Source organism: Schistocerca gregaria, chromosome 7 (assembly GCF_023897955.1).
Source record: "Schistocerca gregaria isolate iqSchGreg1 chromosome 7, iqSchGreg1.2, whole genome shotgun sequence".
In the NCBI taxonomy this organism is placed as follows: Eukaryota; Metazoa; Arthropoda; class Insecta; order Orthoptera; family Acrididae; genus Schistocerca; species Schistocerca gregaria.
Genome location: NC_064926.1, coordinates 436449446 through 436462026, shown reverse-complemented (window position 1 = coordinate 436462026; position 12581 = coordinate 436449446). Strand labels below are relative to the sequence as shown.

Sequence of the window (12581 nt, the reverse complement as noted above, 5' to 3'; positions counted from 1 at the left end):
TACTATGCTATTGTTAAGCAGTAGTTGGTGCGCATGACACTCACATCAAATATCATGTGAGAATGACATAGTAGCCAAAATAGGCTAATTGTGGAAAACAATTATAAGGCCGTAATACTTGCACAGAGGCACGTAATCTATATGGGTTGTTACTGTAAAATAATTGGGGAAAAACCTTAAAAAAAGCCTAAGATATAAACTTTTAATGACAAGCAATCATTCCAAAAACAACTTATTGTAATTTAGTGTGGATTTTCCTGATGACATGTTCCAGTTACTAAGGCTTTTATCACATAACACCACCATCAAATGTGCATGTTTATACATTTGGGCGTAATGAGATGTTCATCTAGTCACTGCTTTATTGCATTAGATAAAATGTGATCTACATGTTGAAAAATGCCACATCGTCTGTCTTTGTAATTGTCAATATTTCCTCTGGATTGTCATATCCTGGAACATTATTCCAGTACAGGCCATACAATGTCTTTTGAATATAAACTGCAATTACCAGCATCATACCAATTAACAAAAACATGCCTTTTGCTTTATATTAATGAGGGTATGTGATTATGACTGGCTATAGCAGAGGCTTATTATGATGCATTCAAAGGCTACTACATTTTTACTTTCCGTAAGTTTCACAGTGTTGCATTTGTCTCCATCAAATGCTGTTTGCTAGCATGTGGACTAAAGTGATATTTCATTAAAGTATTACGGAATAGCACTAAAATTTTAATTGATTTGCATTATCTAACATTAAATATAGGAAGTGATCATTGTTACTTGAATAACAGCAAATTCATTATAATTTTTGTATTACATTTCTTTTGTACAGCAGTTCTGTGTTCCAAAATGCTGTTTTCTTACATGTTAATTTTAATTTTAGGGTCCTGAAATACTTGAAGGCATGTACACTGTGGTGAAAAAAGTCATGGGATATCTCCTAATATTTTGTTGGACCTCCTTTTGTACTACAGCAACCCGACATGGCAGGGACTAACACGTCCACTGCAGAAATAAGCCATACATAACCATTTCCTGTCAATGGTTGGTTCACTTGGACCAGAGGACCCAATTTTTCCATGTAAACACATACCACACCATTATGGAGCCACCACCAGCTTGTACAGAGCATTGGTGATAAGTAAGGTCCATGGCTTCTTGGGGTCTGTGCCACACTTGAACCCCAGCCTCAGCTTTTACCAGCTGAAATGAGGACTCATCTGACCAGGCCACTGTTTTCCATTCATCTAGGGTCAAACCGATATAGTCACGAACCCAGGAGAGGTGCTGATGGTGATATCATTCTGTTAGCAAAGGCACTCACATTAGTCATGTGTTGCCATGGCCCATCAATGGCAAATATTGCTGCACTATCTTAATGGATAGGTTCGTCATACATCCTACTTTTTTTTTTTTTTTTTTTTTTCACACAGTATTTCTTGTCTTTTAGTGCTGACAACTCAAAGCAAAAGCTGTCGTTTTCAGTCATTAAGTGAAGGCCGTCGGCCACTACATTGCCTGTGGTGAGAGGTAATGCCTGAAGCATGGTATTCTCAGCACACTTTCGACATTGGGGATATCTGAATATTGAATTCTCTAGCAATTTCTGAAATGGAATGCTCATCTGTCTAGCTCCAACTACCATTCCGTGTTCAGAGTCTGTTAATTTCCATTGTGTGTCCAGAATCACATCAGAAACCTGTTCTTATGAATCACCTGTGTATAAATGACAGCTCCACCAATGCACAGCCCTTTTATACCTTGTGTACATGATACTACCGCCATCTGTATATGAGCGTATTACTTTTCCAATACTTTTCTTCACCTCAGTGTATGACATTTAAACTTCAGTGTAAATTCATTTAAACTTGAGTGTAAATGAATGATTATCAAAGAAATACTGTTTACCAATCCTCATCTTTCCTGTCCTTCGGCGAAGAGAGTCTTGGGATAGATTCAGGCAGAAGGCACAGCATGTGTTCATATATTCTCATGTGCCCCTATAGCCATATCATCACCAACATGATAAAAGTAGAGAAATTTTTGCCAGCCATTTATTATTTTAGAAATAGGTCAGTTGATTAGAAGATAAAACAGCAGCTTCGTGATAAGCCTAGTGTATTGTTTCTCATAATGAAACTGAATCTACATTCACCTAGCTCTTTACATATCTGAATTGGTGATTTTGCATCACATTTCATTTAAATTATTGTGTCTTAAATATCTCTTTCTCTGCTTGGTTGTGAAACAGATGGAAGTCCAGTTTATTTTACAGATCTCCTTAGAGTGATGTATTCAAATAAATTCAGCAAAGAAAAATGGTCCCAGCATATGAAAAAAATTGCTAACATTGTTAGAATATGCATTTGCATTAACTCTTCTGTCTACACAAATAAAAATGTAAATGTTCATGTGTACAAAATTGTAAATATCTGAGCGTTGTTCACCAATTGCGTCAAAATTTTGACACAACATTGCATTTGAATATGTGCATGTATTTAAAATGCCATTTTTTTAAAAAAATACTTATAGTATATTAATAAATATGTAGTGGGGGAACATTATTACCAGTAATCTCGAAAAGTTCTTGACTGACTTGCTTCAAATTTATAATGTGTAATAGTGAAATGTTGTTTGCAAACGGAAAAGTTATATTTATGTTTTGTCAGCTTATTATTGCACTAAGACTACAGAATCTGAATTTGCAATGATGGTAAACAAGGCTCAGGGTCATGGGGTGGGGTGTGGGGGAGGGGTGGAGGGTGGGGGGGGGGGGGGAGGTGGACAGAGGAGTAGGAAGAAATGGATGTTGAAAGCAGAAGGTGGGAGATGGACAGAGAGAGGGGGCAGGAGGAGATTGACAGGGAGGAGGTGGTGACTAGCAGAAAGAGGGGCATGGGGAGGAGGAGGAGGAGATTAGGATGTTTATTCAGTTGCCATACAAATTAGAAATGTGTGCTTCATAATTTCTTTCTTTTCCCTTTCACCAGGTTACACCACAGGCAATATGTGGCCGTGAACAGCTAGTGTATAATAAAACCTAATGAGGTGACCCAGTAGTTAACACACTGGTTTTGTATTCAGATAACACAGGATTTAGCACCCCAGTAAACAATTTAGGTGCAGGTTTTCTGTGCTTTCCTTAAATCATTTGAATTGAATGTGTGGATGCGTGTTTTGAAAAGGGTATGGCAGATTTCCTGTTCGTTCTATGTTCTACTTGAGTTTGTGTTCAGTCTCTAATGAGCTTATTATGCACAAAATGTTACTGTAATATTTATTGCTCTCCTCCTCATCCTCATCTTCTTCTTACTCCTCTAAAACTTTTTGAAGGAAGTGAAAACATAGTGCAGCTCACACATAACAAACTTTATACCACTTCCATCATTGTAAGTTGAATAATATGAAAGCTAAAGTGAGTAAAAGAAAATGTAACATTAAAAGTTTACTTTGTGAGGGATGTGGCAACTATGCTCCATGTTTCCATGTGGTCCTGTTGATGTGTCAGTCCCAAAGTAATTTTGACAAGAGTGTACTTGTCATGCTTACTTAGTTATGAGCTACAGCTGTGATTTTCTTTTTCTTTCTTTTTTCCCCTCCATGAAAAAAACATTATGAGAATGCAGATTTAATTTAGACAGAGCATGTGTTATAACTTAATATTTAAATGTCTCCTAGGTCCATTCCTTGACACTTTACTACGAAAACTGGAAACACTGCCATCAAATGGCCTGTACGTGAACCTGCATTTGACAGGCCTGGTTTCTCGCCTTGCTGTCTATCCACAGCCATTGCTACATTCATTCTTATTGAATCATTCACTCGTTTTTCAACCCAGCGTACGGTCGTTGTTTCAGGTATGTTATTGACTGTAAGTAATGTGCTGTATTAAAACAGTTAACAAGATGTTCCTTGTTACTCGAACACCTATAATTTTGCTTATTGACAGCCAGAAGGAGTAATAAATTTATATCAGTATAGATTATATAAAAAGAGTGTATGACCACCCATCTACCATCTATATTTGATTAACAGAATATGTTGTGCTTTGTTTGTTGGAAGTTGGAACTAATAAAGTACACTCTCAGTCTGTTAAATAATGATCTGCATACGTAGAAAATAGTGCTACTTAGATTATGGAAGTACATCACTTAGGATTGTTCTAATGTATTTATTATAGATTTTATGTAGACTCTATATCAACAGCATGTACTGAACTATATAATTTAATTGTCAAAAACCAGTAGTGGATGCACAAATGTGTGTATTATATTTTCATGGTAACCAGATATTTTAGATAAAAACAGAAAAGAAGACAAGAAGTTAGCCAAAGCGTAGATCAGATAAAAAATTTAGTATCTCTTGCAACAAGAGTCACATAGCTGTTTAGGTGCCGCGGGTGGGGCACTTGCCATATGAATAAGAACAAGAACTAAATTTGATAGATAGTTATCAACAAGATATATGAATAGAGACTCTGTACTTTAAATGTACTCCCCTCCCCCACCCATACTGATGCAGTGAGTGGATAACTATCAATCAGATTTACTTCTTATAGCATGACACGTGAAAACTTATTTATATCAAACTGAAAACTTATTTATAACAAAATTGACAATTTAAGAGCTGTCCCTTGAAATATTTTTGCAGCTGCCCATACACAGTTCTACAGAGTGAGAGTGATAAAGCAAATGTGCATTTAAACCTGAGAAGCTGGATGTCATTTGTCATGTTAGAGATCATGGAAGGAAGGAATAAAAAAAAGGAAAATTGCGATGATGGAAAGGAATGTGTGACTTGGCTAATTTTGATGAGAAGATCCAAAATAAATATTGAAATCACGAAGTATGGAAGAGATGTGATAGGACAAAGGTTAAAACTTTATTGGGGAGAAAATAATGGCTCTGGACAGTAGAGAAAGATGACCATAAAAATTAATGATTGGCTTAAATCTAGACCAGATGCAGGTAGAGAAAAACAATACATTCAATAGTCAAATTGTAACTGTGATGTGAGGCACAATTATCAAACTGTGCACAAGGTAGAGCAGGCACAGTAGTGATGGTTACAGTGCTACAGAGAGAGTACTGCAGCAACATATTGGCCGTCGTATGTGTAGATGGTCTATATCCCCTGTTTAACTTTTGGACAGGGTGCGTCCTCAGAGACTACACTTGCACAGCCACATCGTGTAGGTGCTGTGATGTGCAATACCGAGGCAGCATGGCTTTATTTGTTAGCTTTCACTGAAGAACAATGTCGCCTGAGAGCTGAGATGCGAGTTCTGTTTTGTTTATGTATTCATTCCTGTTTATGTGTCTGCTTGAGCTCCTTGGCAATATATAGCATTAGGTTTCATCAAAAGTTGGACAATAGATAGGGTAGTAATGGGGCTGACATCCATTGATCACATTAATCTGTAACAATTACCGTGTGAGATAAAAAGATACAATCATGCCTCAGTTTCTGTGAAAAAAATTCTGGCCATTTGAATGTTGAATTTGAAATAAGGAAAGTATCAGACGTAAGTTTCACTATTTTTGACTTCTTTCTGATAACAACAGTTAACATTACAACCATGTTGAAGTTGTGTACACGCAATTTACAAGTTACATTTGTACCTTTACTCAAATAAGTTCACTACCAGAGGTGTGGATTGAGCAGTTTTTCTTGATTAGTTTACTTACCCATTTGAAGATGTGGCAAAAACCAGCCACTTTTTATATAACTTTATTTAAGGCAAGTTGTGCTTCAGGTTTTCACCCATCTTCACTTGGTGTAATACATTTATATCTTCATCGATACTCTGTTTTTGCTGCCCCGTGCAAAATAACAGTTCCCGTAACTACTGTGTTTCCCAAGTAAATTTGTTTAATTTACAGTTAGTTCCATTTTTCTTCTGTAGCTTGTAGCTTGTTATTTCATGTTTGTATGCAAAAAACACATACTATTAGCTTCAGTGATGTGCTGGTGTGGTGCAGCATTCACAATGTGCAGACATAGGTGTTTGTCTATATCACAGAATATTCCAGAAGTCAAGTTACCATTTTCTTATACATCCAGAAACTACTTCTGAACTCAGTTGTGTTTATGGACTTAATATTACTGACTATAAACTTGATACATACCTCTGTATGAATGCTTAACGTTCAAAAAGTGTCTTTTAATTGTGCCTGTCTGCAGCTCAACATGTCTTCTTTATGGTATGCAGCAATCTCTTTTCGTACATTGTTGATATTTTCACTGGAGTTTTCATTATTTAAATTGATTAGTATGAAATGCATACTGTTCTAATAATAATCAATCAGAGATATTAAAAAATGATTAGATTAGGGACCAGCATAAATGGTTATATAAGTAATGTAATAATGCATGGCTTCCATTAATGGAGTGGAAACTTAATTAGCATGGATATTACAAAAATAATACAGCAAATTTTACACAGAAAAAGTAAAATCAAATGATGGAAACTCCATGTTGGAATATCAACAATATTACAGGCTGTATACAATCTGGGGCATCCAGTAGATCCGAGAAAAACCCGGGAGTTTTTTCGGCCAGGAGAAAACCGGGAATTCTTTAGAATTACGGGAATTTTTCATTGTTTTAGTTACCAGTGAAATTTTTGTGATGTTAACTGGTAAGAACCAATACTATAACGAAGGATATTAATGTATCCCGCTTTTGCAGAATAATACTGCAGCAACAAAACATCAACAAGAGGAAAAAAAAAAGAAAATAAGACTTAAGTCTCAAAGGAAATGTGTCATATACAACAACAAAACACTGTGCCCATACAAGCGTCTGCCAACCAAAGTGTGTCAAAGTATGCAGTGATTCCTAACAACAAATTGCCTCCAATGAGCATGACGTGACAGCTGTTTACATTAGATTCATTTGAGCAGATGCAGGCGGGCTCTTGCACGTGCGCAATTGAGTCGCGTGTGAGTAGTACCTTCTTCCTCCTGCTTCTGGCTACAGACGTGTGTAGTGATGAGGAGCTTGTGAATGAGTCCTTCAACTGAACGCTTCACTCCAGTGAAGTGTGAACTAACCACTCAATTTCAATGAACTGGTACTTCAAATGTTGAGGGGTGTGGGGAAGGCAGCATCAGCTGCTTCTTGCAGTGCAGACATCATTAACCATGATTATCTGTGCAGTTATACTTCGCGTGTACGGGTACCTTACCGTTGGCAGCACTTGCAGACAAATGAATATTAAAGATACAAATGAAGAGGCTGGCTGTGTGAGCACGCAAAGCCAACATGAAAATATAAAGAGGTTTCGGAAAATACATAGTTAATGTTCCGCGATATTGATGTTGGCTGTCTGATAATGAAGTGATACTGATTTTCTGTCACCGACTGCTGTTCGCTTCTGGCAATTGCTGATGTTGGTTCCGGATTGTCCGGGTTATTTGTCCAAGAAATATCGGAAGATGCAGGAGCAGGGGGCGCTAAATGCCTGACTGACAATGACAATGTTGGATGCAGCACTTGAACATGACACGCTAGATTAAATGTATTTCCTCCTTTATATGAAATACACTTAGAACAACAGTTGCACTTTGCTTTCCCATCACCTAAATTGGTGAAGTAACCCCAAATTTCACTACTTCTACGTGATCCATAGTTGCTAGCCATTGTATAAGAGTGAACAGACACACAAACTGCTTTCCGAATAAAATAAAGAGGGATTTTACCTGAAATCGTCCCAATGACAGTTTACATTTTGAATTTGGAGGGTTATTATTCTCATCTAATATAAAATTAACAGGAAAACTTCTGAATAATTACTTAATGTAGGTAATAAACTTCGTGACAGTGGTAAACATACTCATTCTATTTTGGATTACATTTTAAAAGGAACATAAAAGTGTACTGCATTTCGTTGGTAGCCCTAGTTTTCAGTCCATGAATACAACAAATAAGGTTTCACTTGGCAGATAAAGACTTTTTTGGACGCTCCATGAGAAAATGTTGAGCAAGATTAAACGCAATATCTTCTTTATAAGTGTCAGGCTTCTCTGTGTAGCTTTGCTTTGGCCCCTTTGATGACGCTCTATTTAAGTTAACTCAGATGCTGTAAGAGTGTAAAACGTAGCATGCACGTTCGGTCATCTGTTGGTAAAATTAGGAAGTATTACAAAGCTTTATTGTACGAGCGAGGCGAAGCGAGAGTAGCCGTGGCTGAGCGGCGGACTGGGCAACTTCACCAGGCTTCCGTCCTTCATGAATGAACTACTTCATTTGAATGCTTCACAGCAAACAGTGAAATGAATGAAGTAGTTCACAGGAATGAATGAGTTTGGCTCATCTCTAGATGTGTGGCTAGGCACCACTATCTAAATTGCTCCGGTTCAGAAATCATAGATCCGGGGCTGATGCACAGAGCAGTCTGAGTTGTTGTGGGGAGGTGGGTAGTCTCCATGTGACCTGTGTTTACATTTAGTGATTTTGCTGTTTCCTCTTCAGTTATTGTTCTCACATTAAATGAAAACAAAAAGTATTTCTGTGGCCGGGAGCTACCAAAGGAATTAAAATGTTGTTGTTGTTGTTGTTGTTGTGGTCTTCAGTCCTGAGACTGGTTTGATGCAGCTCTCCATGCTACTCTATCCTGTGCAAGCTTCTTCATCTCCCAGTTCCTACTGCAACCTACATCCTTCTGAATCTGCTTAGTGTATTCATCTCTTGGTCTCCCTCTACGATTTATACCCTCCACACTGCCCTCCAATGCTAAATTTGTGATCCCCTGATGCCTCAGAACATGTCCTACCAACCGGTCCCTTCTTCTTGTCAAGTTGTGCCACAAACTCCTCTTCTCCCCAATCCTATTCAGTACCTCCTCATTAGTTATGTGATCTACCCATCTAATCTTCAGCATTCTTCTGTAGCACCACATTTCGAAAGCTTCTATTCTCTTCTTGTCCAAACTATTTATCGTCCATGTTTCACTTCCATACATGGCTCCACTCCATACAAATACTTTCAGAAATGACTTCCTGACACTTAGCACTACATTCGATGTTAACAAATTTCTCTTCTTCAGAAATGCTTTCCTTGCCATTGCCAGTCTACGTTTTATATCCTCTCTACTTCGACCATGATCAGTTATTTTGCTTCCCAAATAGCAAAACTCCTTTACTACTTTAAGTGTCTCAATTCCTAATCTAATTCCCTCAGCATCATCCGACTTAATTCGACTACATTCCATTATCCTCGTTTTGCTTTTGGTGATGTTCATCTTATATCCTCCTTTCAAGACACTGTCCAATCCGTTCAACTGCTCTTCCAAGTCCTTTGCTGTCTCTGACATAATTACAATGTCATTGGCAAACCTCAAAGTTTTTATTACTTCTCCATGGATTTTAATACCTGTTCTGAATTTTTCTTTTGTTTCCTTCACTGCTTGCTCAGTATAAAGATTGAATAACATCGGGGAAAGGCTACAACCCTGTCTCACTCCCTTCCCAACCACTGCTTCCCTTTCATGTCCCTCGACTCTTATAACTGCCATCTGCTTTCTGTACAAATTGTAAATAGCCTTTCGCTCCCTGTGTTTTACCCCTGCCACCTTCAGAATTTGAAAGAGAGTATCCCAGTTAACATTGTCAAATGATTTCTCTAAGTCTACAAATGCTATAAACGTAGGTTTGCCCTTCCTTAATCTAGCTTCCAAGATGAGTCGTAGCGACAGTATTGCCTTACGTGTTCCAGTATTTCTACAGAATCCAAACAGATCTTCCCCGAGATCAGTTTCTATCAGTTTTTCCATTCGTCTGTAAAGAATTCGTGTTAGTATTTTGCAGCTGTGGATTATTAAACAGATTGTTCGGTAATTTTCACATCTGTCAACATCTGCTTTCTTTGGGATTGGAATTATTATAGTCTTCTTGAAGTCTGAGGGTATTTCGCCCGTCTCATACATCTTGCTCACCAGATGGTAGAGTTTCGTCAGGACTGGCTCTCCCAAGGCTGTCAGTAGTTCTAATGGAATGTTGTCTACTCCGGGGATCTTGTTTCGACTCAGGTCTTTCAGTGCTCTGTCAAACTCTTAACGCAGTATCATATCTCCCATTTCATCTTCATCTACATCCTCTTCTATTTCCATAATATTGTCCTCAAGTACATCGCTCTTGTATAGACCCTCTATATACTCCTTCCACCTTTGTGCTTTCCCTTCTTTGCTTAGAACTGGGTTTCCGTCAAAGCTCTTGATATTCATACAAGTGGTTCTCTTATCTCCAAAGGTCTCTTTAATTTTCCTGTAGGCAGTATCTATCTTACCCCTTGTGAGACAAGCTTCTACATCCTTACATTTGTCCTCTAGCCATCCCTGCTTAGCCATTTTGCGCTTCCTGTCAAACTCATTTTTGAGACGTTTGTATTCCTTTTTGCCTGCTTCATTTACTGCATTTTTATATTTTTTCCTTTCATCAATTAAATTCAATATTTCTTCTGCTACCCAAGGGTTTCTACTAGCCCTCGTCTTTTTACCTATTTGATCCTCTGCTGCCTTCACTATTTCATCCCTCAAAGCTACCCATTCTTCTTGTATTGTATTTCTTTCCCCCATTCCTGTCAATTGTTCCCTTATGCTGTCCCTGATACTCTGTACAACCTCTGATTTAGTTAGTTTATCAAGGTCCCATCTCCTTAAATTCCCACCTTTTTGCAGTTTCTTTAGTTTTGATGTACAGTTCATAACCAATAGATTGTGGTCAGATCCACATCTGTCTCTGGAAATGTCTTACAATTTAAAACCTGGTTCCTAAATCTCTGTCTTACCATTATATAATCTATCTGAAACCTGTCATTATCTCCAGGCTTCTTCCATGTATACAACCTTCTTTTATGATTCTTGAATCAAATGTTAGCTATGATTAAGTTGTGCTGTGTGCAAAATTCTACCAGGCGGCTTCCTCTTTCATTTCTTAGCCGCAATCCATATTCACCTACTACGTTTCCTTCTCTCCCTTTTCGTACTACCAAATTCCAGTCACCCATGACTGTTAAATTTTTATCCCTCTTCACTATCTGAATAATTTTCTTGATGTCATCATACATTTCTTCAATTTCTTCATCATCTGCAGAGCTAGTTGGCATATAAACTTGTACGACTGTAGTAGGAGTGGGGTTCGTGTCTATCTTGGCCAAAATAATGTGTTTTCCCTATGCTGTTTGTAGTAGCTTATGCGCACTCCTATTTTTTTAATTCATTATTAAACCTACTGCATTACCCCTATTTGATTTTGTATTTATAATCCTGTATTCGCCTGACCAAAAGTCTTGTTCCTCTTGCCAGTGAACTTCCTTAATTCCCACTATATCTAACTTTAACCTATCCATTTCCCTTTTTAAATTTTCTAAACTACCTGCCCGATTAAGGGTTCTGACATTCCACGCTCCGATCCGTAGAAAGCCAGTTTTCTTTCTCTTGATAACGACGTCCTCTTGAGTAGTCACCGTCCGGAGATCCGAATGGGGGACTATTTTACCTGCGGAATATTTTACTCAAGAGGACACCATCATCATTTAATCATACAGTAAACCTGCATGCCCTCGGGAAAAATTACTGCCGTAGTTTCCCCTTGCTTTCAGCCGTTCACAGTACTAGCACAGCAAGTCCGTTTTGGTTAGTGTTACAAGGGCAGATCAGTCAATCATCCAGACTGTTGCCCCTGCAACTACTGAAAAGGCTGCTGCCCCTCTTCAGGAACCATGTGTTTGTCTGGCCTCTCTACAGATACCCCTCCGTTGTGGTTGCACCTACGGTATGGCTATCTGTATCGCTGAGGCACGCAAGCCTCCCCACCATGGCGGGTTGGGGGGGAGGGTTGGGGGTGGGGGGGAATTAAAATACGTTCGCATAATTATGGAAGGCTAAAATATGTTGTTAGTTTCAGGTTTTATTTCCACCTTTCTGACAGTCAAGCATTAATCGCCTTGCAGAACAATGAAGTTATTTTTGTCTGTTCGCTAAAGAGATTTGGCTTTAATAATCTTTTGCACTGAGGCAGTCAATTTATTTGTAAACGAAGTGTTTAATTTCACACTGTTCGCTAGTTTCAACTGTTCGTTGCATTTCAAGTGCGTGTTTTCGCTCTCCTAGCTCGTATGGCATTATGCCATAATAATCAACCAAACGTGAAATAATAGAGTACTGGTACTCAAAAAATTTACATCCGAACCTGGACATACAATTGTGCACTTTAAGCCGAATTATGCATTTTAGTATGGTTCATGAAATTCCGATGCTCTTGAAGTATCCTTCGATGTCTTGTTTCTTTTATGACATAATGCAAGCTCTTTTAATGTTTTACATGTACGAACATGTGGGCTTCCTGCGTCATCGTAGTTTTGCAGGTGCAGTGACGCCTGTTATTGGTGCTCTCTGGCAACTGCTGAAACGAACAAATTTCTAGCAGGTCAGGGGAAAATATTGCGAATGATGGTTTGAAAAGTGTTACTTTCAAAGTAAATTTCCTTTTACGCAAGATGAACTATGTGCGAGAATGTACGATGAATTTCTTAGATCGCAGAGCGTCTGACTCTCATTCAAAAATCAACTCTTT

At 38.2% G+C, this 12581-nt stretch overlaps 1 protein-coding gene across 2 annotated transcripts in view; it reads left to right on the top strand.

Moving 5' to 3' along the window:
- Nucleotides 1-12581, top strand: part of LOC126282096 (FHIP family protein AGAP011705-like) — a 218678-nt gene that overhangs the window by 174172 nt on the left and 31925 nt on the right. For both annotated transcript variants that reach the window (XM_049981554.1, XM_049981553.1), the window contains one exon: nt 3685-3863. In XM_049981554.1, coding sequence (XP_049837511.1) covers nt 3685-3863 — 179 coding nt within the window. The remainder of the gene's footprint in view (nt 1-3684; nt 3864-12581) is intronic.